Below are 27,632 nucleotides of genomic sequence, written 5' to 3'. Positions count from 1 at the left end.
ACTATTTCACTGCATTTTTCCCAGTTGCATTTTTATGGCATAAAGTGCAATGTTTTGAGAGTAAGTCTCAACTGGATCAGGTAAATGCCCAATGCCTAAGATAACATTACAGCAAATTACTGCAGATGCTGGAATCTGAAACCAAAAGAGAAAATTCTGGAAATTCTTAGCAGGTGTAGCAGCACCTGTAAGGAGAGAAAAGAGCTGACATTTTGAGTCCAAATGACCCTTTACTAAAGCTTTGACAAAGGGTCATCTGGATTCAAAACGTCAGCTCTTTTCTCTCCTTACTGATGCTGCCAGACCTGCTGAGGTTTTCCAGCATTTATGCTTTTGGATAGTAAAACAGAACCTGCATATTCTAGAAACATAATAACATAAAAAATAGGTGCAGAAGTTAGATGGTGATTCAAGTATCCACAAATCAAATTAAGTGATAGAACGACGTCTTTGAGAAGTAAAAATAGACAATGATACAAGCTTGATCTCCCTACTCACATAGTTTATTACGTATGTGGACAATTCCTGCTTCTTTAGTTACCTGCACAATTGAGCTTCCACGGCAGGAGGAAGGACACACGCTGCAGCAAGAAACAAGCATCAGCTTTTTCAACTCTTGTGCAATTTAAGTGGCCTGTCCTTGCACTTCCTTTCTCTATACTTCTGTAATTTCATCTGGGTCTCAGAGACCAAAGTTAGTCTGAGTCAAATTCAATTTGACTGTTTGCCAAGACACTGGAAGTCACCCAAATGTAAAAATGAATCCAATATTCTTTAAGTGAGGTATAAAACATCTGTTCAGAATCTAATAACTTCCGGAAGATTCCAGTGCACTAAGAGTGAAAGGACATCAAGACAACATAAATCTAAATGATGATGAACAGATAGCTCACATCCAGAACAAAGTGTCTCTGCAGTCAATGCAGATATGTCCCATAATAAGTTTCCAACGAATCTGCACATTTGTCTGGCAATGTTATCATACATGCTTCCATTTTAATGGCAGCCTCATTAAGGAGTGTTGTAGACAAATGTCATGCACCACCTCAACCTCTAATCTCAGGGAGGCCACTCGGAGGTAGAGTGGATCAAAAACGAGGAATTTTCTTTTTTGTATTGAATGGGGGGGTGGATTATGAAGGAACAGTCATAGTTAAATTCAAATTTGAAAAACTATTCTCACATTCAACAAGGGAAGAATATGAGAATCTGCAAGAAGTGTAATGGGAAAACAGATTGAAAACAGCCAAAAGACACTCAAAAGTTTAAAAATCAGTTAGGTCCTTTAACTGAGTTACAGTATCATTAGTTTATTGGGCCAGTAATCCTGAATGCTAAGATAATAATCTGTAAATAAAAGGCTAGTATCATTAAAAGTAACCATAAAGCTATCAAATTGTTGTAATAACATTTCAACAATTCATTTGTAACCTTACCAAGTCTGGATATTATGTGACTCGAGTTCCACGTAAATATGGTTGACCTTTTACTACCCTCAGTTACAAGTCACATATTTACATCAAATACAAGACCACTTTCTCGCTTCTCGGCCTTTTGGTTAAGACCAAGTGTGGTATCGATATGCTGTACTTGGCTGAAGTCATTAGGTTACATTTGAGCTTCATTTGAAGCAATTTTTTAATGCGGCATCTCGGCCCTTTGGCTAAGATGCAAATGAGATCAAGCCTTGGAGGAGGAGCTATATCTACTCCAATCAGTTGGATCATGTAGATCAAGCCCAAGACAGGAGGTGAGAGCCTTGTCTTGTCAGCTTGGATCGGGAATGTCCCAACTTGTTGGGACTTGAATTGGATTTGATTTGATTGGATTGAATTGGAATAAAGTAGAAAAAGAAATTTTTAAATTTGGGAGTAAGTTAATGAAAATAAACATTAGATAGAAAATGTAAGAGTTGAGCTATATGAAATCAATTCTTCATAATTAAAAGCACAGAAATCTAGTCCCTGGGGAATTTCAGTAAGGCCTTTGATACAGCTCCTCTGTAAAGGTTGGTACTGAAAATAACAATAGAAACAAGAGGAGATATTCTATTATGGATATTAACTTTTTTTGACTGATAGAATCCTCAGGATGGGTGGTGCAGGAATCATCACTAGCGAGAGAGAATGTTACCTGTGGGATTCTCCAAGACACTGGTTTAAGATTTCTTATTTAATGTTGTCCTGATTTAGGAGTTGCAAATACAACAGATAAATCTGCAGACGATACAAAGCCAATTAAGCTTGCAGACTCCAAAGATGAATAGGATAAGCTACAAGATGATTTGAGAAATGAACAGACAGGTAGCAGTGCTTCACATGGAGACAAAAAAAAAATCTAGAAAGGCTATTACTTTGCTGGAAAGAAAAAAATGTGCATGGAAAATGACAGAGACGTTGCAATAATTATTACAATGATACTAGGTGAAAATGAGTAAATCTGATGTTGAGATGCAATAAAAATGTTACATTGAATCAAAATGATGAAGCAATTCTGCCACTTTATAAATCATTGATGCACTGTACTTAGAACAGTGGGTACAGTTCTGCTCACTGCTATACAGAGGGGACATTACAGTTTTGTTAAAGCATGCAGAACTAGATTTGAGGGGATGGAGTGATTGGATAATGATGAGTGATTTTGTAAATTTAAATTCTCACTGGAAAAAAGATTGAGATTATCTGAATGTTCTTTTCAGTATTTTATAAAGACTGAGTAATGTAGACCATGACCAGAGGAGACATGATGTGTGGTGAGTGGAGTGTGCTTGTGAGAATCAGGTGACTTTGGAATTATTCCTAAAACTCTCCAAAACTGGGGGCTTTTTCTAACCTCATTTATGGGTCTGTTGTAAACTAATTGATAGAAATTGATCAGTGATTAGTCAATAACTTCAATATCGCTGGATCACATGGCTGATAGGAGGTGAATGCGATGACCTTGGTCTTTTATTGCTGCCAATTCCTGTTGGTATAGAACATGCTATTTAGAAAGTTAGGTAATTGTAGATCCACAGAGAATCTGAAAATGGTACACTCCCCATAATCTTCATGGAAGCAAAAAGATTGAAATTCATCTCAATCTCTCTCCAATAAAAATGCTCATATACCAGGAATCAATCTAGTGAATCTTCGTTGCATCTCCCCTAAAGAAAGCACATTTTTCCAAAGATGTGGAGACCAAAACTACACACAGTACACCAGAGGTGGTTTTACTGAAACCCTACATGATTGCAGTAAGATTGTCCCACTTGTCCTCCAATGCCCTTGCAATGAAGTCCAATATACAATGCACCTTCCTAATTGCTTGTTGTACCTGCATACTAACATGGTATTTCGTGTATAAGCTCACCAAGTCCCTCTAAAAATGTTTAATTGTTTTTCCACTATTTTGAAATTCTTTATCTAGTTTCCTTATCAAAGTGCATAACCTCAAATTTCCCCACAAAATGAACTGCATTTGCCGCCACATTATTGTTCATGCAATTAATTTAAATATATCCCTTTGCAAACTTCTTGTGTCCCCTTTGCAGCTTACTCTCCCACCTCACTTTGTATCATTAGTAAACCTGGATCCAGTACATTCTGACTCTTTATCTAGGTGATTAATATGAATTGTAAATAACCGAACCCCAGTACTGATCCTAATAACAAAGTATTGAACTTAAAGAGAAGTTTCAGGAAGGCCATGTTTGTGCACTTGTGCTGCTCATGTTTGCTCTTTGCTCCTGCTTGTCAGAGTATGGACGTGAAGATAAACAATTTGCGTCGCTGGCCTCAATATACAAAATATGCCTTCCTAAAATTAAGTTCTGTGTACAAAATGTCACATCAACGCTGCATGAAAAACTGCTGTACACGAACAGCTATTGCACTGAGAACGGGAACCACAGAAGCAATGCCAACCTGGCAAACACTGATTTCCATTAACTTAATTCTGAAGAGCAGAAGACACTCCTACGTACGTGTAATTTGCAAAGAGTTGTTTTCAGAGTAGGAAATTCACATTTCCAAAGCATTTCAAAGTCAACTTGAAGGAAAATTTAATTTCAGGTCTACAGGGAAATTGGATAGCTGTACCAAAGGCACAAAGGACTGTACGATCACCTTCTGTTCTACACTATTCAGTAATACTAATTCTCTGCATGCTTTCATAAAGTCCCCAAGAGATCCTGATCCCTTTTCGAACTTCATTTGACTTTGTACTGGAGTTGTACTTGATTCAGTGACAAATTCAAACAGTAGAAGACTGTCCACTTGAATTCAGACTATTATTGTATTGAAGGTAACAGTTTTAGGGCAACCTTTTAACAATGAGTTTTTCACACTGGCAAACAAGGTAACACTACTGCTTCTTAAATATTGTTGAAGAGAGACATGTTGCTGAAGCTTTTCATCTTGCACTCATCAGCACAAACATGAGAAAAGCCATCCATGATAATGACCTGGCCTGAAATGATTTGTCAACCAATCAGCACTGCTTTTCCTGTAGTATAAATTATGACCCTTTGAAATTTGGCATTCTTACATTTGTCCTGAGTGCAAAATGGAAAGCTTTGGCAATATGTTTGTTTTCAGCAACATCCAAGTTCTGCACTACTGTTTCTGCAGACTGCACACTGCCCCAAAAGTAACTGTTTAGGAACCACTTGGGTCATCACAGCAACCTGATAATAATAATTATAACTTGTAACTTAAAAACAATTGCACAATCACTGTTCTTTTAATCTTGTTCAGGCTGTTGTGGGAACTAGTTCATGATTGGAACAAGGAGATTTCCACAGCTCTTGGAAGCTCAGCTAGTATTGCAGAAATATTTCTTAAAACGATTCAGTTATATAAACATACAAAATTGGGAAAATCACCATGACTCTCACCTTCTAAAAAAATACAGACCAGCGCTGGCAAAAGACTGGGCGCTAAGCATTTGCTCAGTTTCTGATACGCAAGTTTTAAAAGTAAATTATAAACCAAATAATGCAGCAAAAGTAAACTGTCTTAGGGTGACAACATGTCTTTTTTCATCCTATAACTGGGATATTATATACCAGGGCATTGCAAGTATGGATGTGTCATTACAGATAGAGTCTAGGCCTGTTCTCACATCACCATAGAAGCACTTTCCAGCAGATGGAGAGAGTCTCTGCACTCAGGAGCAAGAATTCTGGCTGTTTCCACTTTCCTCATCTGGAGGTCTAACTTAGCTAACAGGTTTACCCAGTGAGTGTCAGAGGCAAATGGGCCATAAAAGATCCAGATTTAATCCTTGGCATTTGGCAAGTTAGCTGATCTCCTACTGTGCAAATATTGAGGGGGACCACAGCCTCTGGCTTATTACCTCGGCAGGCAATTTCTGAGGAGGTGGCACAAGCATTAGAGGAAAAATTGGCATAAACAAAAGTCCATCTAATTTATATTATGTAGTGGGAACCTGCAACAATTCCCTTTGAGAAGTCTCATTTGAAGCAAATGACAGACCTTTCTTTCTGTATTAATTAATTCCATTCCTTGAACTGAGATCCAGAGGCTTAGTGAAACCAGATTTGCAGCTGAAATTTTTGAAACGTGGTGTGGTTTGGTATTGTTCTACATTCATTGGTAAACCCGAATTGTGTGACATATTAACAAATTAGTATTCAGAAGGGAGTCCAATCACAAGCTGTTGTCCAACAACATACATTAATAATGGTATTCTTTGAAGTGAAAAGTGAAATCAAAGTGTGAAAAATTCTTAAACTCACACTGCAGCATAATGTGATGTCACATCAGCAACATAACTACACCGAAGAATTTTTCGGAGCTGAGTTCTGTATCATTAAAATGAATCAGAGCAGATTCGATGGACTGAGTGGTCCAATTTTGCTCCTAAGTCTTATTATCTAAACCACCCCCCCCCCAGCTTACACACCATAACAAGGATTAAAAGCTAAATAACTTGCCAAGTACAAGCACTCCAAGCTGTGGATCTAATAAATAAATCTCAGTCTTTTAATCTGAATCAATTTTAAGCTTTCTACTAAAATACGCTGAACATTTCTCTCAAATTCAATTTTCAATCCACGGATTTTGGCTACCATTAGTCACTTTAAAAACACACACCCAATTCTTAAACTATTTGTTATCAGGTAATAAAATGTTTGTTTTTCGTATTTCATACAATTCAGTGATGTGTAATGGAGCCTCTAAGCAAAATTACACTTGCTCTCACATCCATTCACAACTTACTTATGAAGAAACAGTTTGCATAACATGAATTTACAAACGTGAGCATAGGGTTTTCCCAGTGACGTTTGCACAGGCAATATCAAAAACATGATGATACATCTACAGACCTCAATGTGGTTTTCAGAAATTCCCCATTTATAAATGCATCCAGAGGTGCCTGGATTTACTGCTGAGAGCCAAAAACCATTTTAATATGAACTTCATCTTATGCCCTTGTGTATGTAGAGAAATGTTGAAGGAAGCAGAATAATCTGCTGTAAAATAAAGACGTCACAATCAGTATATATTTGTTTAATCCTTCCATTGCTAAACAAACGTCTCCAACTCTTTGTACAAGCTCATAGTAAGAGTTTTGGCTTGCAACTCCACAAATGAAACTTAAATTGCTTAGTTTAAAGATCAAATATGAATTCTAATTTATAAAACACAACTGGCCCACTGAAGTTCAATCTGAGGACACAGACAGACAGGGACACACAGACACACATTTATACACACAAATGTTTAAAAGTTGGGTCGGGCTGCAGTTAGGAACAAAATGACATTTAAAAAGGGCACTTTCCCCAAGGAATAAAACTAGCGTAATGTAAACACATTCAGCAAATATCTCATTGGTTATTGGTCTGTTATCATTTTAGAAAAAAGTAAAGACACTTTACATAATAAGTACCGTTATTCATTATTCACCCAGCCGTGGTTTGATGATACCTTCCAGAAATTTACAAATAAAATTGAACGTATATCTCCAGAGTTTTAAACAAGATTAGATATTTTTGAGACAAGACTGACCCCAAAAACGGGCAAACTACCAATTAGGCTGGATAAGAGATCATTGAATATGTACACTGACATATCTATAAATATATTAGCCTAGAGGCAATGCATCATATACAACATTTGCCCAGGGGCAGGGGGTCATTTAGCTCCGGGGCAGGGAGGTATTTAGCCCATGGTCAGGCGGTTATTTAGTCCAGGATCATGGGGTTATTTAGCCCAGTATCGGGGGGTATTTAGTCCAGGGTCAAAGGGTTATTTACAATCTGGGGCTGAGGCCATTCACTCTTTACATTTGCTCCTATTTCAATGTGCAGGCAGACGGCACTGCGCCTGCGCACTAGCCCCTGCCGGCAGCCTCTAATTAAAGCGGGGAAATGTGTCTTTGGAAAGGGCTCCATAAACAACTCACCCCCTCCGGGGCCTCTCCCCGCGCTCTGTGCCAGGCTTCGATCAGTCAGACAAAGCAAGCAGCAAAGTGTTGTCCATTCATGATGAGTGCCGGCCGCTGACAGCTGCTCGGCTCCTCGCTTCGCCCGCCGCCATCTTGGTTGTGAAGGAAACCCGCGCGCGACCGCGGGAGCGCGCCTCGACCTGCCGGAGGCCGAGGGGTCCTAGCGCTCACTCTCCTTGGAGATCAAGCATTTACTTTACCACTCCTTCAGAACAGATAGCTGTATTTACCACTTTGGTTCACACTGAGTCACAGCTTCTGAATGGTGATAGTAAAAGAGAAAATGCAAGAAATACTCAGCATACAATGACGAGACATTGCGATAGAGAATCTGGCGAACTGGTGCGGCAACAATAATCTCTCCCTCAATGTCAACAAAATTTAGGAGATTATCATAGTGTAAAAGAAAACATACCCCTGTCTACATCAACGAGGATAAAGTGGAAAGGGTCGAGAGCTTGAAGTTTTTAGGTGTCTGGATCACCAACAACCTGTCCCGGTCCCCCCCCATGCCAACACTATAGTTAAGAAAGTCCACCAACACCCCTCCTTTCTCAGAAGACTAAGAAAATTTGGCATGTCAGCTATGACTTTCACCAACTTTTACAGATGCATCATAGAAAGCATTCTTTCTGGTTATATTACAGCTTGGTATGGCTCCTGCTCTGCCCAAGACTTCAAGGAACTACAAAAGGTCACGAATGTAGCCCAATCCATCACACAAACCAGCCTACCAACCATTGACTCTGTCTACACTTCCCACTGCCTTGGCAAAGCAGCCAGCAGAATTAAGGACCCCTGGTGCACCCCGGACATTCTCTCTTCCACCTCCTTCCGTTGGGAAAAACCCTGAGGTCACGTACCAACCGACTGAAGAACAGCTTCTTCCCTGCTGCTGACTTTTGAATGGACCGACTTTGCATTAGGTTGATCTTTCTCTACACCCTAACTATGTTTGTCACATTACATTCTGCACTCTCTCCTTTCCTTCTCTATGAACGGTATGCTTTGCCTGTGTAGCGCACAAGAAACAATACTTTTCACTGTATGTTAATACATGTGACAATAATAAATCAAATCAAATCAAAGCTATAGAGAGAGAAACAGAATTAAGATTTCAGAACTATGACCTTTTACCAGTTCTGAAGAATTAATTCCGTTTTTCTCTCCACAGATGCTGCTTGCCCTGCTGAGTATTCCTGCATTTTTTCTTTTTATTTCAGATTTCCAGCATCATGCTTTTCAATTAGAGTCTGAATGATGAGGCAGCAGAGCAGTAGAGAGGAGAAAAGTGAAGCAAATCCTGTACTCTAAATCCCAGTACCTTCTCGAATGTCCTGCCCTTTTGTGCCCTAAGATCTGTAGGTGGAGAACCGGCCTGGACAGCCACACAAAGACCCATGGCAGAAACTTGCAACCCTAAATGAACATCATCTTCAAAATCAAGGGACAGCCAATGACAAAGCCCCAACTACGTTGCCTTAAAGTTTATTCCTTAGTCCCAGGTAAGGCTTATATTAACACTGCAATGAAGTTACTGTGAAATTCCTCTAGTCACCACACTTTGCCACCTGTTCAGGTCAATACACCGAACCGGCACGTCTTTCAGACTGTGGGAGGAAACCAGAGCACCCTGAGGAAACCCATGCAGACACGGGGAGAACGTGTTAACTCCACACAAGTGACCCAAGCCTGGGAATTGAACCCAGGACCCTGGCACTGTGAGGCAGCAATGCTAACCACTGTGCATGTGCCACCTTATCTTTGATATTAATGAAGAGCAAATTAGTATGTTAGAGTGACTGGAGCATAGGGACACATTTGCTCATTTCGTCAACACGGTCCTGGGGATTACCATTGCTAATGCATTTTCAGACTAAAACATTTGATTGCCTATTGATTTCATAGAATTATATGGAATTTACAGCACAAAGACGGGCCATTCAGTCCAACTGGTTTGCTCTGGTATCTTTGCACTACACAAACTTTCTCTAGCCCTGTCAACCCTTCTATTCCTATTGTTCCTTGTGCAAATCTAGCTGCTCCTTAAATACATATTTGCTATTTGTCTTGGCTAATCGCAATGGGAAGCACATTCTCTGGATAAAGATGTTTATCCTGAATTCCCAGACAATTAATTAGCTACAGTCTTATACTTAAAACCTCTAGTTTTGGGCTTCCCCACAGATTAATGCATTGTCTCCACGTCCACCCAGCAAGTCTCTTCAGAACTTTAATTGAGGTCACTGCTCAGCCTTCCCTTTTCGAAAGAAAAGGGCCACAGCCTATCTAGTCTTTCCTGATAGTTAGAACCTGTTCATTTTTGTGAATCATTTTTTGCACATTCTCCAGTGCCTTCAGGAGCATTTTGGAACATGGAGATCAGGATTGTGCACAGCAATCCTATTGGCCTTGAATTTACATCACTTCTACTTTTCTCCTATTACCCCTGGAATTAAAACATCAGAAGGAGCTCGCAGTGTTTTTGCGGTGAAAAGAGAAGCAAATATTGTCTGAAGAACAGGAACCTGATGAACATTGCAGTTTGGAACATGACCTCAATTCACTCATAAGAACATAAGAACATAAGAAATAGGAGCAGGAGTAGGCCATCCAGCCCTTAGAGCCTGCCCCGCCATTCAATAAGATCATGGCTGATCTGTCATGTCTCAGTTCCACATTCCCGCCCTCTCCCCATAACCCTTAATCCCCTCGCTTATCAAAAACCCATCAACCCGCGTGTTAAAAATATTTAGCGAGGCAGCCTCCACCACCTCAATGGGCAGAGAATTTCAGAGATTCACCACCCTTTGAGAGAAGAAGTTCCTCCTCAACTCCGTTCTAAACTGCCCCCCCTTTATCTTGAGGCTGTGCCCCCTAGTCCTACTGTCCTTTCTGAGCGGGAAGAGCCTCTCCACCTCTACCCTATCCATCCCATTCATCATCTTATACGTCTCAATGAGATCTCCCCTCATTCTTCTAAACTCTAACGAGTATAAGCCTAGTTTATTCAACCTCTCCTCATAGCTCAACCCCCTCAACTCCGGTATCAGCCTAGTAAACCTCCTCTGCACTCCCTCCAAGGCCAAAATATCCTTGCGTAAGTACGGCGCCCAAAACTGCACACAGTACTCCAGCTGCGGCGTCACCAATGCCCTATACTCAATTTTAAATACTTAGGATCATAGAATCCCTATAATACAGAAGGAGGCCATTTGGCTCATCAAGTCTGTACCGACCACAGTCCCACCCAGGCCCTATTTCTATAACCCCACATATTTACCCTGCGATTCCCCCTAACACTAGGATCAATTTAGAATGGCTAATCAACCTAACCCACACATCTTTACAGGGTAAAAATCAGGACAATACTACATAATCCAAGAAGTCGGGATCATAGAAGACGGACCTATGACAACAATAACAACAGGTGTTTATATAGTTCCGTCAGTGCCATAAGATGTCCCAAGATGTTTCATAGAAGACTTGTAAGCCACATAAGAAGATATAAGGACAGAGGACTAAAAGATTGGACAAAGAGATGTTATAAGGGGTACATTAAAAGATAAGCAGGGTAGAGAGGTGTAATGGTTTAGTGAATGAATTCCAGAGCTTAGGGCTAAGGCAGCTGACAGCACGATGGCTAATCCTGCAGTGCTTAAAATTAGAGATGCTCAAATGTTCAGAATTGGAGAGTTCTCACTGGGCTGTGAGGCTGGTGGAGATACAAAGTTAGGAAGGCGTAAGGCCATGGAAGGATTTGAAAACAAGGATAAACATTTTAAATGGTGATTTATCGTAGAATCCCTACAGTACAGAAAGAGGCCATTCAGCCCATCAAGTCTGCAGCAACCACAATCCCACCCAGACCCTACCCCATATATTTACCCACTAATCCCTCTAACCTCCACATCTCAGGACACTAAGGGCAGTTTTTAGCATGGGCAGTCAACCTAACCCGCACACCTTTGGACTGTGGGAGGAAACTGGAGCAATGCTGCGCAGACACGAGGAGAATGTACAAACTCCACACAGACAGTGACCCAAGCTGGGAATCACACCCAGGCTTCTGGAGCTGTGAAGCAGCAGTACTAACCACTGTGCTACCATGCCGCCGTGATTTAGACAAGTTGAGTGGGCAAATGCATGAAGTTTTATTTATTAGTGAGACAAATAGGCCTACATTAACACTGCAATGAAGTTACTGTGAAAGTCCCCAAGTCGCCACAGCCCGGAGTTCGTTTGGGTACACTGAGAGAGAAATTAGCATAGCCGATGCACTTAACCAACAAATCTTTTGGACTGTGGGAGGAAACCGGAGCACCTGGAGGAAATCCATGCAGACATGGGGAGAACGAACGTACAGACTCCACACTGACAAGCCTGGAATTGAACCTGGGTCCCTGGCACTGTGAGGAAGCAATGCCAACCACTGTGCCATGGTTAAGTGTGAATTTATTTACTTTGGGAGGAAACCATAATGGTTATTATTTAAAAGATGATAGATTAGGAAATGTTGTTGTACAAAGCGACCTGGGTGTCCTTGTACAACAGTCACTGAAAGCAAGCATGCAAGTACTGCAGACAGTTAGGAAGACAGATGGTATGTTGGCCTTCATTGCAAGAGGACTTGAGTACAGGAGCGAAGATGTCTACTGTAGCTGTACAGAGCTTGGTAAGACCACTCTTGCGGTATTGTGTGCAGTTTTGGTCTCATTACCTAACCAAGCATATACTTGCCATAGAGGGAGTGCAGCAAAGATTCACTGGACTGATTATTGGGACTCTAAACACTTGGATCTGCACCTTAAGTGCTGTCAGCTACAGGGATAATGGGCAGGTGCAGAAGGGTGGGTGTCCTCAGAATGGCATGGGCAAGATGGGCCAAATGTCCTCCTTCAATGCACTAATTTTTCTATGATTCTATGGCAGGATTGTCATACAAAGAGAGATTGGGTCAACTGCACCTGTACTCAGTGGAATTTAGAAAGATGCAGGGGAACTAATTGAAATATGTAAGAATCTGACAAGACTGCACAGATTGGCTACTGGAATGTTGTTTCTTTTATCAGGAAGGGCCATTTAGGATTGAGATAATGTGAATCTTCTCCACTCAGAGGGCAGTGAACCGGTACCATTCTCTACCACAGAAAATAGATGGATTTCTTGACTCTAAAGGTTTCAAGGGGTTTCGAGAGAGAGCAGGTGCATGAATTGGGATAGAGGATCAGCCATGATTATATTGAATGATGGAGCAGACTTGAAGGGCAGAATGACCTCCTGCTCCCATTTTCTACATTTCTATGAACTAATCTTTAAATGGAAAGCAGTGTAAATCAATGGGCACAGGGGTAAGGGGTGAGTGTAATTGGTGCGATTAAAGGACAGGGGCAACAGGATTTTTGATTATGTCAAATTTATAATCAATGGTAGAATATGGGAGACCAAATAGAAAGGTATCAGAGTAGACAGGTCTGAAGGTGGCAAAGGCAAAGATATCCATAGAACAATAGAATCCCTGCAGTGCAAAAGGAGGCCATTTGGCCATTTGATCTGCGCTGACTCTTAAAAAGACCATCTTACCCAGGCTCACATCCCTCCATCCTATCCTCGTAACCCCACGCATTTACCATGGCCAATCCATATGACCTACAGGCCTTTGGACTGTGGGAGGAAACCGGAGCAGCCAGAGGAAACCCACGCAGACACGGGGAGAACGTGTAAACTCCACAAAGACAGTCGCCCGAGGCCAGAATTGAGTCCGGGTCCCTTGTGCTGTGAGGCAGAAGTGCTGACGTGGGTTTCAGGTGAGCTGAAGTAGGAATGGAGTCATGTGACACTATACAGGTAAGTAGAAGACCTTAGTGCTGGTGTAGCTATGTGGTTGGAAATTCACCTCAGGGTCAGATAGGACACTAAAGTTGCAGTCAGTCTGGCTCAGCCTCTGTGAGTGAGACAGATGGAGGATGAAGTTGGTGTCATAGAAGTTTACAGCATGGAAACAAGCCCTTCGGCCCAACTTGTCCATGCCGCCCTTTTTTTTAAACCCATAAGCTAATCCCAATTGCCCACATTTGGCCCATATCTCTCTATACTCTTGGTACCCATGTAACTATCTAAATGATTTTTAAAAGATAAAATTGTACCCGCCTCTACTACTACCTCTGACAGCTCGTTCCAGACACTCACCACCCTGTGTGAAAAAATTGCCCCTGTGAACACTTTTGTATCTCTCCCCTCTCAACTTAAACCTATGCCCTCTAGTTTTAGACTCATCTCCCTTTGGGAAAAGAATTGACTGTCTACTTTGTCCATGCCTCTCATTATTTTATAGACCTCTATAAGGTCACCCCTCAGTCTCCTATGCTCTAGAGAAAAATGTCCCAGTCTATTCAGCCTCTCCTCATAACTCAATCCATCAAGTCCCGGTAGCATCCTAGTAAATCTTTTCCGCACTCTTTCTAGTTTAATAATATCCTTTCTATAATAGGGTGACCAGGATAGCTGGAGAACAGAGTTTGTTGGTAGACCAAACACAAAAGTGGAATTTTCTGTGCAACCCCCGGCATGTTTCTCCACAATGGAGGTAGTCCATCATTGGCCGATGGTGGGAGCTTCTGGTCCTGCCATTGTCCAAAGGGTTTCCTATTGTGTGCACCCCTTGCTGCTGTGAAACAATGGTGGGGGTGCACCATCCCCGGAAGATCCCACCGGCATGAATGGCGAGAAAATTCCGGCTCATGTTTTCTTACATGCTGACAGGACCCTTTTAGCAGAGTGAGTGTCATCAATGTGTCACCTCCCTTGATTTGAGAACACTGGCACTGGTTAGCACTGCTGCCTCACAGCACCGGTGACCTGGGTTCAATTCCAGCCTTGGGTCACTGTCTGGGTGGAGTTTGCATATTCTCCCCGTGTTTGTGTGTGTTTCCTCCAGGTGCTCCGGTTTCCTCCCACACTCCAAAGATATGCGGGTTAGGTAAATTGCTCCTAGTGTCAGGGGGATTAGCAGGGTAAATATATGAGGTTACGGGGATAGGGCCTGGGTGGGATTGTGGTTGGTGCAGACTCGATGGGCCAAATGGCCTCCTTCTGCACTGTAGATTCTGTGATTTTATGAGGGAAAAACAATGTGTAAGGAAGCTGCAAAGATATGTCATTGGACATGGGGGGAATAGTTATGAGGAGAGATTTGTGAAACTTAATCACGTTTTGAACAATGATGAAGGATTTCAATTGGGTGAATCAGAAAAACTATTTCTATTGTTTGGGAAGAGTCATTAATTTAAAACAGGGAGGAATTTTTGGACAAATGTCTTTACATCATGGGCTATTGGACTGGGGAGTGCTTCGCACAGGATATAGTTAAAGCAGAAACCACTGTACCCCTGAAAGGACGAGTAGGTAAGTGATGAAGCAGAAAAGGACAGAGAGCTTTGCGGAAATTACAGGGCATTAAGTTTAGATTTCAATGCTCTAACAAAGAGCAAGAACAGGTTTGATGATCGAATGGCCTCCTCAGGTGTAAGCTTGTCAGTTTCTGAGATCCAGACCAGAGCCATCTCCTGGGACAGTGCAACATCTGGACAGCACTCCCAGTTCCACCACATCAAACACTAACAGGCACACACCACGTGGATCAGCCTGAAAGCAGTTCAGTGCCGCCCTCCTCTGGACCCCAGCAATGGTGCACAGCACCAACTGAAAAACAGGGCTGGCTTCACCCGGCCAACGGCATTTCCAAACAACAGTCTCTGCTCACCGTCTTCAATGTGATCTGTGCTGGCTGTGCCCTGCTGTGCCACAGTTACTGCTCCTTCAACACTCAGCTGCTGTGCAAAATATTATGCAAGTTAATGCTTGTTTTCCATGGAATGATTACTGCAAACTCATCCTGAGGGAATCAAGGGTTCCATTATTGTTTACGGAGAAAAGACAGAACATGTTTTGGTTCCTGGGAAACTTGGATTACAAACGCCACCTGTCTGGAATCCCAAGACATCACCAAAATAGACTCATGGCCACACATGTGTAAAGGCAGAGAAATTGAGTAGAATGCTGCCCCACCTGCATTTCATTTTTAAACTGAGTGTGAGAGGTTAGAATCATAGATATCATAGATTCCCTACAGTACAAGAGGAGGCCATTCAGCCCATCGAGTCTGCGCCGACCACAATCCCACCCAGGCCCTATCCTCATAACCTCATGCATTTACCCTAGCTAATCCCCTGACACTAAGAGGCAATTTAGCATGTCCAATCAACCTAACCTGCATATCTTTGGACAGTGTGAGAAAACCAGAGCACCCGGAGAAAACCAACACAAGGGGAGAATGTGCAAACTCCACACTGACAGTGACCCGAGACCGGAATTGAACCCGGGTCCATTCGCATTGTGAGGCAGCAGTGTTAACTACTGTGCCACTGGACTGCTCTGTTGCAGCCTCTGTCTCTATTTGAAGAGCTGCTCCTTAATTATTAACTCTGCTACCGTCCCACACTTCCAACCTTTGGTTGCCCAGTGAGGAGGGGTTCAGCTGGTTGGAGTGACGGGTCTGGCCGGATCTCCTGTTGGCCCCCCTCCCTCCCTGATTCAATCACCTGCAGAATGGCAGTGGGTCCTTCCCCCACCAATACCCCCTCGCCCCTTTTGATTTGATCACAGGCAGAGTACTCAGTGGTTCCCCCCTCACTAATTGGGCTGCCTCTTCAGGCCCCACCCTCCTATAGACCCTGCCTCATAGGCCCCCTGGCACTGCCCACTGGACTTGTTAATGTGCCGGTGGGCATTACCAAGGTGCCACGTTGGCAGTGCCTGGTACAACCCCAGCCCATCCAAATTCTCCTCATTGTTGCAATTTTCAGGTCCTGGCAACATCCTTGTAAACCTCCTCTGCACTCTCTCCAGACCAATTATGTTCTTCCTGTAACGTGGTGACCAGAATCATGCACAAAACTCCAGCTGTGGCTAAGCAATTTTATATAATTCCAGTTTCATATCCCGACTTTTGTACTTTTTTCGATTCAGAAACAATGTGCCATTTGTAGAATCTTCTGATTCTGTCTGTGCGTTTCGGGGACACACTTTGGCTCTTTTGCACTCGTCCTGTATGGATTCCAGCTCAGTTATCGGAAACAGAACTCAGGGTCAAGGCTGAAGCCAGGTTCCCTGTGTTTCCCTGTATCGCTGATAACTGTCTTTGCTGTGGAAAAGTTCAGTAAGAACACGTTTTTCAGAAATGCAGTGCTGAAAATCATCCCAGATTAGAGGAAAATGCTTATAGACTTTCTCCTACACCAATGTGATGCTCCAGCTCCTGCACAGGATTGAGATTGTAGTTTAATATCAATTTGGAAGAAGGTTTGTTCTGTAAAAGCACGAGTATTGGGAGCTGGAAAGTTGGGAATGTGGGAATCTTGTACCAGGAGGGAGAGATAACATTTATTCCATCAGCAAAGCTCACTTTGAACTTTGCAGACAGTGTGTTGGTGCATTCCAACTCTTAAACCCTGTCTGTTGTCATTTGTATCCCAATGAATGAACTCCTATGGCATTGCGCATGGTTCATCTGTGTCTGAAGCACAACGTGAGGTTTCCTGCACTGAGTTTGGAGAAGAATATAACCTGCCCTATCCATTTAATGACCCAAAAGGAAGCACTCCACATTTGGTATGTGTTGAGGTTTATTAGACAGGTTGTTTGTGAATCACCTGATATCTGCCATTGGGAGGGGGTTGGGAATGAGGCAGGTTCAGGATGGTTGGGGGGGGTTGATGGGACTGGAAGTGAGGGTAAGGTTGGGAGTGAGGGGGGAATTGGGAGTGTGGGGGGTGTTGGGGATCAGGGAAGGGATTGGGGGTGGGTGGGGTTGGAGTGAGGAGGGTTGGGGGTGAGGGGGTTGGGGGTGAAGGGAGTGTTGGGGAGCAGAAGGAGTTGGGAGTGAGGGAAGGGGTTGGGGATGAGGGGGGTTGGGGTAAGGGGGAAGTTGGGAGTGAGGGGGTTGGGGGTGAGAGAGGGAGTTGGGGTGGGGGGGGGTTGGGATGGGGCAGGGGATTGGGGGTGGGGGAGCTTGGGAATGAGAAAGGGTGGGGGATTGGGGTGGCAATGGTTGGAGGGGTGCAGGTTGTTAAAACTCGGAAGCACCAATGTGAAATGACTGTTGTTCCTGGTTATCTAACATGTAGTATTTGAAAAGTGGCATGTGTGAGAGGCATGTGACAGCGACATGTGCAGTCCAGTGGCTCAGAGAATCTACTATTTGATAAAATCCAGAGTGTTGTACAGAAAAATGTTCAATTCATTAATATTCTGCCAAGAGTGTATTCATGCTACTATTAGATTCTTTTATCTATTTTAACTGTTTATACCAAATTTGAGAGCAATTCAGAGTGACATGTAGACTATTGGAATGACTGAGAATCCTGTTCAATGTCACACACCTGTTATTGGAAACTGAAACTATATTTATGTCATTGACTTCATTACAATAAATATTGCAGCATGACATTTATAATGACGATAATAAACTCGCTTACTGTTTCAATCTGGCTCATACAGCATTGCAATTACTCATCTTGTCAAGAAAGCCCATACAAATTAGGAGGGCCACTCAGCCCCTCGAGCCTGCTCCACCATTTAATAAGATCATGGATGGTCTGACAGTGCCCTCAAATCTGCTTCGCGCCTACCCTCGGTAACCTATCACCCCCGTTCATACCAAGAATCTATCAACTTCTGCCTTAAAAATAGCCAAAGACTCTGTTTCTACAACCTTTACAGAAAATGGGTTCCAAAGACTCTCAACCCTCTGAAAGAAAAAGGATTTCACCTTATCTCTGGTTTAAATGAGCGACCCTTGTGGGAAAGCAGGCGGTGAAGAGGAAATAAAGATTCTACAGACAGATATAGATAGGCTGGGAGAATGTGCCAAAATCTGACAGATGGTGTTTCAATGTGGATAAGTGTGATGTTATCCACTTTGGCAGGAAAAATAGAAAGGCAAATTATTACCTAAATGGAAATCAGATTCAAAATGTGTCCAGGCAGAGGGATCTGGGTGCCTGTGTTCATGAATCGCAGAAAGTCAGTTTGCAGGTGCAACACATAGTAAAAACGGCAAATGGGATGTTGGCATTTATTGCAAAGGGACTGGAGTATAAAAATAGAGAAGTGTTGTTGCAATTGTACAGGGCGTCAGTGAGACCATATCTGGAGTATTGTGTACAGTTTTGGTCTCCTTATTTTTGATTTGATTTATTATTATCATTGTGTATTCTTGTGCACTATACAAAGCATACCATACATGGAGAAGGAAAGGAGAGAGTGCAGAATATAGTATTATGTTCATAGCTAGGGTGTAGAGAAAGATCAACTTAATGCGAGGTAGATCCATTCAAAACTCTGATGGCAGCAGGGAAGAAGCTGTTCTTGAGTAGGTTGGTACATGTCCTTTTCTATCTTTCTCCTGATGGAGAAAGGTGAAAGAGAGAATGTCCAGAGTGCATAGGGTCCTTAATTATGCTGGCTGCTTTCTCGAGGCAGCAAGAAGTGTAGACAGTGTCAATGGATGGGAGGCTGGTTTGAATGATGGATTGGGCTTTGTTCACAACCATTGTAGTTTCTCGTGGTCTTGGACAGAGCAGGAGCCATACCAACCTGTGATACAGCTTGAAAGAGTGCTTTCTATGCTGCATCTGTAAAAGTTCATGAGTGTCGTAGCGGACATGCCAAATTTCCTTAGTCTTCTGAGAAAGTAGAGGCATTGGTGGGCTTTCTTAACTATAGTGTCAGCATGGGGGGACCAGGACAGTTGTTGGTGATCTGGACACCTAAAAACATGAAGCTCTCAACCATGAATACTTCATTCCCATTGATGTAGACAGGAGCATGTCCTCCTCTACACTTCCTGAAGTCGATGACTATCTCCATTGTTGACACTGAGGAGAGATTATCGTCATCGTATCAATTCACCAGATTCTCTATCTCTTTCCTGTACTCTGTCTAGTCATTGTTTTAAATCTGACCCACCACAGTGGTGTCATCAGCAAACTTGAAAATTGAATAGGAGTGGAATTTGGCCACAGAGTCGGTGTATAAGGAGTATTGTAGGGGGCTGAGAACACAGCCTTGTGGGGCACCAGTGTTGAGGATGATCATGGAGGAGGGGTTATTGCTTATCCTTACTGATTGTGATCTGTGAGTTAAGAAGTTCGGGATCTAGTCATAGAGAGAGATCATCTGCAGTGATGACCCCAGATACAGGTTCATCTGAGGCTTCCGGTTTGGAAGGCATGCTCGCACTGGCCTCTTGCTCAAAACAGACGCAGAATGCATTGAGTTCATCAGGGAGAGGTGTGTTGGAACCAAAATTTTACATACTTTCATCTTGTAGCCTGTTTTATCTTGCAGATCTTGCCATAGTCGGCAGGGGTTCATGTGGCTAGCCTGGGGCTCTAGCTTGGTGCGGTACTGTCTTTGAATCTCCTTAGATTGTATCTGGCTTTCTTGTATAGATCAATGTCACCTGACTTGAACACCTCAGACCTGTTCATCCATGGTTTCCGGTTGGAGAACACATGGATTTGCTTCTTTGGCACACAAACTTTTACACACTTACTAATGCAGTCAGCTACTGTAGTTCAGGCTGGTTGCAGAGTTTTTAAATACTGACCAGTCCACTGACTCCAAGTAGCCCTGTAGGAGGTCATCCGATTCCTCAGGCCAGCATTGCACGACTTTGACGGATTCTCCTGCTTCAGTTTTTGCTTGTAAGCTGGGAGCAGGAGCACAGCCTTGTGGTCTGATTTGCCAAAGTGTGGACTGGTGATAGAACGTTAGGCATGTTTGATATTTGTGTAGTGGTGGTCTAAGATGTTTGGGCCTCTGATGAAAGAGGAGATGTGTTGGTGGTAACTTGGTAGTACACTCCTGAGCTTGGCCTGATTGAAGTCCCTGGTCACGATGAACAAGGCCTCAGGGTGTTTCGTCTCAAGACTACTTGCGGTGGTGTATATTTTGTCCAGCGCGATCTTCACATCTGCATAGGGTGGGATGTAAACTGCCAAAAGGATAATGGAGGTGAACTCCTGTGGAAGGGGTAGGAGCCGAATTTATGGTCAGGTATTCTAGATCTGTGGTGCAGAAATTTGCCAGTGTTGCTACATCTGGGGACCACGAGGTGTTAGTTAGGAAGCAGACCCCACCTCTCCCAGCCTTGCCTGAGGCCACTGTACAGTCCATTTGATGGATTGAGAGGCCCTCTGCTTGTAGGGCACTGTCCATGAAGCAGGAGTGAGCCATGTCTCTGTGAAACATGGAGCACACGGCAGTCCTTCACTGCTCCTTGGAAAGTGAGTCTGGGTTTAAGTTTATCTAGCCTGTTTGCCATCCCTTTATTTATATCATCTGTAGAACCCTAGAATCCTTACAGTGCAGGATTCGTTCCTGCAGTCCATTCAGTCCAGCAAGCTTGCACCTACTCTCCAACAAAGCATCTTAACCAGACACCCTGCTACCCCCCAGTCCATCATCCCAGACATTTACCGTGAATAATCCCCTTAACCCGCACATCTTTGGAGTGTGGAGGAAACTGGAGCACCTGGAGGAAACCCATGCAGACATGGGGAGAATGTGCAGACTCCACATAGAAAGTGAGCCAAGCCGGGAGTCATCCTTTCCTGGCTGTTTACTGCCGGTCCCCATGCATCAGCTCCAATCATAGTCAGCTTGAAGTCTTGCTTGTAGACATTCTTGTATTGTAGACTTGGGCCAACCTGATTTGCTGACCTCCTCCTCAGCAAGGATTCTCCAGTCTCACTGCAGTTGGGATTCTCTAGTCCCTCTGCAGTGAGTGGAGATTTGGCTGCGCACTAAGTTCTCTGTTCTCGCTGGCAGCAGTGGTGGGGAATGAATGGCCAGGGAACTCTGGCTTACGTCTTTGGGGATGTGACTGTCCAACACTGGCCTTATATTTATAGAGCGTGTTTGATATAAATCCCAAGGTGCTTCATTGGAGCATTATAAAGCTAAATATCACACCAAGCCATGTAAGAAAATATTAGAAAAGATGGCCAGAAGGGGTCAAAAAGGTAGGTTCATAAGGAATATCTTAAAGGAGATGAGGGAGAAAGATGAAGAGATTTAGGGAGGGAATTCCAGAATTTGGGGCCCAGACAGCTGAAGGCATGGTTGCCAATATTTGAACAATTAAAATTGGGGATTCTCAAGAGGCCAGTTGGCTGAGCACAGATATCTCAGAGGATTGTGGGGTTAGAGGAGATTACAGAAATAGGGAGGGGCAGGATCCTTCAGAAATAAACCACAAAGGAAATGTGGTCAAACTGTGAATAACAAGTTGATGAAATTGTTAGATTGTAAAAGCAATTTACTGCAGATACTGGAATCTGAAACCAAAATGCTGGAAAATCTCAGTTGGCCTGGTAGCATCTGTAAGGAGAGAAAAGACCTGACGTTTCGAGTCCCGATAACACTTGTCAAAGAGATTTATAATGTCAAAAGAACAGTGAAGCTGAGGATTGGGAAGTTTTTAAAATGCAGCATTGGATGAAATCAGAATTAATGTATGTAAAATAGAACACAAAGTAAATCAGTTATAGACATAAAACATAAATTGTAAAAGCTTCCATAGGTATATAAAACAAAATAGGTTAGTGGAATAAAATGGCAGAGACAGGAGATAACTAACTCCTCCTGGTCATTAAGCTCAGTGTGATACACAAGGAGAGCTTCTGAGTGTCTTTGAAGAATTTTCTTTGTCCTTTCTTAGAACATTGACCTTTTGAGAGTTGAGAGAACATGTGCTGGCAGGGACAATGGGCTTTGGCCAGTCAGAATCAGTGGCCTATTCATTTTGATACTGTATTACCTGAATGCTTGTTGAATTTATGATGACCCTTGCAGCAAATCCAAAGATACCACTGATGGCATTTCTCTTTTGCTCCTTTATGTTGCTGATGCACAATTGCTCTGCACGCTCGGACATTTGAACACTGGCAGAGCTCTTTGTTGTCTAACAGTCACTGCCATCGTTTATAAAAGTTTGAACTGGTCTAGTGTTGGATCTCCTTGCCAATGGCGGCCTTTTGCGAGAGGTGATTGCTGAGGGAAATGCTCAAGATATTCCTGAGTCTCCTCTTCAATATATCTGGGAGGTGGAATATTTAGCTGACCAGTTGTAGGTCCTCACCGCTATTAGCTTGCAAATTGGACAAGTGCATTTGGGGATAAATGTGCAAAATAGCTGTTTAAGATCTGTTCCAGCTCCACAAGCTGCACGGTATTGGATCTCACCAGGAGCCTCGTCTGTCAATTACAGTGGATACTATGTTTACTCACTGTGTCAGCTAATAATCGCCCCCGACCCAAACATTATGGGTTCAATTCCAGAGTTCAAGCACAAAAATCAGAGCTTGTACCCCAGTGCGGAATCAGGGAGCGTTTCACTGCCTGAGGTGCTGTCTTTTGGTTGGAATTTTACACTGAGTACTCAGCCGTTTGATTAGGTTGTAAATATTCCTGTGGCATTACTTTGAACAAGAATAGGGGAAATATCCCAGGCATCGTGACCAATATTTCTTTCTAAAACAATATCACAAAAAAACAGATTATCTGGACATTATCACATTTCTGTTTGTGACAGATTACTGTGCGCAAATTAATTGCAGCATTTCCTGTATTACCACAGTGACTACACTTCATTGTCTGTAAACACTTTGAGACATCTGCTGGTTGTGATAAGCGCTATATAAATGCAATCTTTCTTTTCTGATGAAGTTAGGACTTGTTCTCTTCAATACAAACATCCTTCAGTTAGTGTGACAAACCTCTATGCCCCCAAAAATGAATTTTACATAATGTGGAGTCTGATTCCTTCAGGTGTCAATTATTGTTGGAGATTTCTAAAAACTAAAGTAATCAAAAAGGTTTTTCCTTTCACTTTCCATCCCTATTGTCTCTTTCTTAATTGAATCTTTTTTTCCCTCTATTTATTTTGTTATCTGCACCGGATTTGATGGTAAATTAAATATTCTGACACTTCCTGGTTCAAATTTTTCATTGATTGGCTACACGATTCTTTGTTCCCGCAGGTGCAACATTCTTTCTGGATGGTGCTGTGCTTTCTCAATGGTTGGCAACTTCCAATGCAAAAATCCAGAGAACATTTATGGTTGACAAGTTTATCATTTGCCTGACGCCAAAACCTGAGCAAAGTGTTGAGCTTTTCTTATTAATAAATGTTTACCTGGGTGACCGCTTTGTGGAACACGTTTGCTCACTCCACAAGTATCGCTCCAACCTTCCAGTCACTTACCATTTCAACTCAGCATCTTTGTCTCCTGTTCAGATGTCCCATCTCAGCCTGTTGCAATTCTCCAGTGATGACCAGAGCAAACTGGAGGACCAACAACTTATTTTCCGATTAGACTTGTTGCAGCCATTCTGGACTTAACATTGAGTTCAGTGGTTTCAGACTATAAACCTCCCCCTCCATCTACACCTCCCTCCCGCCCCTCCCATTTTGTTTTCTGTTTCCTGGTTCTCCTGGCATGACCCAAGACAACCCACCACCCCCCACATGGCCACCATTCCTTGCTGTTCAGTTTTGCTCCCATTGAGCACTGACTGGCATGGCACAGTGGCACAATGGTTAGTACTGCACAATGGTTAGACCTTGTTCAATTCCCAGATTGGGTCACTGTCTGTGTGGAGTTTGCATGTTCTCCCCATGTCTGTGTGGGTTTCCTCCAGGTGCTCCAGTTTCTTCCCACAGTCTGAAAGATGTGCTGGTTAAGAACATAGAAACATAAGAAATAGGAGCAGGAGTAGGCCATCTAGCCCTTTGAGCCTGCCCCGCCATTCAATAAGATCATGGCTGATCTGAAGTGGATCAGTCCCACTTTCCTGCTTTCTCCCCATAACCCTTAATTCCCTTGTCTATCAGAAATCTATCCACCCATGACTTAAAAATATTCAACAAGGTAGCCTCCACCACTTCAATGGGCAGAGAATTCCAGAGATTCACCACCCTTTGAGTGAAGAAATTCCTCCTCAACTCCGTTCTAAACTGCCCCCCCCTTTATTTTGAGGCTGTGCCCTCTAGTTCTACTATCCTTTCTAAGTGGGAAGAATCTCTCTACCTCTACCCTATCTAGCCCCTTCATTATCTTGTAAGTCTCTATAAGATTCCCCCTCAGCCTTCTAAACTGTAATGAGTACAGACCCAGTCTATTCAATATCTCTTCATAAGTTAACCCCTCATCTCTGATATCAGCCTGGTGAACCTTCTCTGTACTCCCTCCAAGGCCAATATATCCTTTCACAAATACGGGGACCAAAACTGCAGTTAGATGCATTGACCCGAACAGGTGCCAGACTGTGATGACCAGGGGAATTTCACAGTAACTTCATTGCAGTGTTAATGTAAGCCTTACTTATGACTAATAAATAAACTTTACTTTGACCTTATTCTCCTATTACCCCATTCTGCTTTCCTATCTTAGCTGCTATGAGCCTCTTCAGTCCCAAATCACACCATTAACATTCCCTTAATGTCCATGAAATCTTCTTAACTCTGGCCTATCACTGATTTTCCATTCTGCTCCACCCCTCTCTCCAAGAATAGAATTGATCATATTTCTATCCCTTTTAAACTCTGTAGAAGAGTCATATAGACTTGAAACGTTAACTCTGTTTCTCTCTCCACTGATCCTGTCAGATTTGCTGAGTTTATCCAGTATTTTCTTTTACTTAAGATGCTATCCAGCCCTGCCTTGAATATATTCAATAGCCTAACTTCCACTCTTCTCTGAGAAAGGAAATTGCACAGAAACGCGGATGTATCAATGCATTCCTTGTCAACTGTCATGCAATGAAAATGGTTTCAGAATATATATCAGTGCACTTTGAGAATTTGATACACAAAATAAGCAAATATCTGCTTCGAACACAAGCAGCCACTTTCACCTCCAGGTGACTGGTTTCCTTGGGGAAGAGAAGGATAGAAGGTTTGGACAGAATGGATGGGGACAGCTGTTGCCATTGGTGGGAGGATCCGGAGCAAGGGGTCACAGATTTGTTCTAGATTGCCCTGCAAGGGGAAACATTTGGTCTACATTTACTTAACAATCTTTTAACATTTTATGGACCTCTATCAGATCCCCTCTCATCCTCCTAAACTCCAGCGAGTATAAGATCAAATTGTTTAATCCCTCCTCATACATCAACCCTTTCATTCCCAGAATCAATCTGGTGAACCTCCTCTGAACTGCCTCCAATGCCACTGCATTCCTCCTCAAGCCCTCTTACTGTACTCCTTATACACCTATAACTGTGCTCCTGCTCTGCCCAAGACCACAAGGAACTACAAAAGGTCGCGAATGTAGCCCAATGCATCACGCAAACCAGCCTCTCATCCATTGATTCCGTCTACACTTCCCACTGCCTCGGCAAAGCAGCCAGCATAATTAAAGACCCCACGCATTTGGACATTCTCTCTTCCACCTTCTTCCTTCAGGAAAAGTTTGAGGTCACATACCAACCAACTCAAGAATAGTTTCTTCCTGCTGCTGTCAGACTTTTGAATGGACTTACCTCACATTAAGTTGATCTTTCTCTACATCCTAATTATGACTGTAAGACCTACACTCTGCACTCTCACCTTTCTGCTCTATGAACGGTATACTTTGTATAGCACGCAAGAAACTTTTCACTAAGTGTTAATACATGTGACAATAATAAATCAAATCAAGAAGCCAGAAGGAGGAAAACGTTAGCTGAACTTGGGCAACAAGATTGATGTATGCCCAAGTGTGGAAAGCAGTCACAAATCGGCCATTCGGGCCACAACAATAATGCCCCGCCTGCTGATATCCCACTGCCCCATTACTGGTCAACGCCGCCTCCAGAATAAAGGTTCCGCCGAGATTTGAACTCGGATCGCTGGATTCAGAGTCCAGAGTGCTAACCATTACACCACGGAACCACTGAGAGACTGGCTTCCCACCGGAGACTTCAACTCAACCGAGCTCCGGCCCGGGACTTCGACCCGATCTATTATTGTTCATATTCCTGCCCCATTCACCCAGCGGCTTTAGCAGCGGACGAATGGGCGGGCGGGCTTAATTCGGAGGGGATTCAGGCTGCGCTGGAACGGGCTTCCCGCCACCCAACGGCTCGAAATCGCCGCTGCCGCTGGGAGGCGCTCCAAGCGCCCGTGTCGTCACGGCGACAAACAAGCCCCGCCCAATAACGGCAGTCACCCTCGCCTACAATGACATCACAACCTGGACCCCGCCCACAGAGTTGCATCACTAGTCCCCGCCCCTGACATCCCCACTAGGACCACGCCCACAATGAATCACCATCGGGACCACGCCCCCAATGATATCACCGAGAGGGCTATGCCCCTTCGAAAGCACCGCCCGGCCTCGCCCCCAATCCCTATTTTCACAGTTATATCACTCAATTTTATTTATTAATTGCTGAGGAATTTGATTCTGGTTCAATCCGGGCCGGAAAAATTCCAATATTTCCGCAAACGGAACGAAATAAAGTATACATTGGGAAATGTGACCTCCGCCCCGGAAGCGGAAGTAGGGTTGCTGTTGGAGTCCGGCAGTCGGTCACTTTGAAACTTTAATTTTCTCTGGGCCACAGGATGGGTGCACGGGACGATGAGTATGACTATCTGTTCAAAGGTAGGACCGTGGTGCGCCGGAGCCCTCACCCCGACCCGCACTACCCTGAGGACTCCCAGCCCCCCTCTTCCCCCAAACATTGGGATCACCGATACTCACACTCCCCACCCCCCCCCCCCAATACCCCGAGACCCACTCCTTACACACTTCGGGACCCCTCCCTCCTCCCCTTACGCACCCCGGGAAACCCCCCCCATCCCCCCCTATCCTACACCCCAAGGATATGCCCCCCTCCTTCACCCCCCCCCCCCCCCGGAAGCTGCCCCCCTCCTTCACCCCCCCCACCCCCCCGGAAGCTGCCCCCACCCCACCCCACCCCACCCCACCCCACCCTGGGACAGCCCCCACCATGGGCTCGTCCCCGACCCCCCCCCCCCCCCCGCTATTACTGGGATCACTGACAACTCCCACTCACCCCACCGTGGCTACACTGGCTCTCTTCCCCCCGCCCCCCTTCCTTAGCCC

The 27,632-nt window shown here is 43.7% G+C and overlaps 2 protein-coding genes and 1 non-coding gene across 6 annotated transcripts in view; 1 reads left to right on the top strand and 2 right to left on the bottom strand.

The window, feature by feature from the left end:
• The window catches only part of dennd4a (DENN/MADD domain containing 4A), a 150,595-nt gene extending 143,061 nt beyond the window's left edge, over positions 1 to 7,534 (bottom strand). For all 4 annotated transcript variants that reach the window (XM_080214382.1, XM_080214383.1, XM_080214384.1 and 1 more), the window contains exon 1: positions 7,411 to 7,534. The gene's annotated coding sequence lies outside the window, so the exon portion shown is untranslated. The remainder of the gene's footprint in view (positions 1 to 7,410) is intronic.
• Positions 7,535 to 26,380: 18,846 nt separating this feature from the next.
• Positions 26,381 to 26,452, bottom strand: trnaq-cug (transfer RNA glutamine (anticodon CUG)). Its single transcript has one exon. It is a non-coding gene; the product is annotated as a tRNA-Gln (tRNA).
• Positions 26,453 to 26,975: 523 nt separating this feature from the next.
• rab11a (RAB11a, member RAS oncogene family) overlaps positions 26,976 to 27,632 on the top strand; it is a 29,710-nt gene continuing 29,053 nt past the window's right edge. Inside the window, exon 1 of the mRNA XM_080214425.1 lies at positions 26,976 to 27,167. Within this exon, the coding sequence (XP_080070551.1) occupies positions 27,128 to 27,167 (40 nt within the window). The 5' untranslated portion in view covers positions 26,976 to 27,127. The remainder of the gene's footprint in view (positions 27,168 to 27,632) is intronic.

This window comes from Carcharhinus amblyrhynchos, chromosome 28 (genome assembly GCF_965287045.1).
Source record: "Carcharhinus amblyrhynchos chromosome 28, sCarAmb.v2.hapA, whole genome shotgun sequence".
NCBI classification, from domain to species: domain Eukaryota; kingdom Metazoa; phylum Chordata; class Chondrichthyes; order Carcharhiniformes; family Carcharhinidae; genus Carcharhinus; species Carcharhinus amblyrhynchos.
This window is presented reverse-complemented; position numbering and strand designations above follow the sequence as displayed.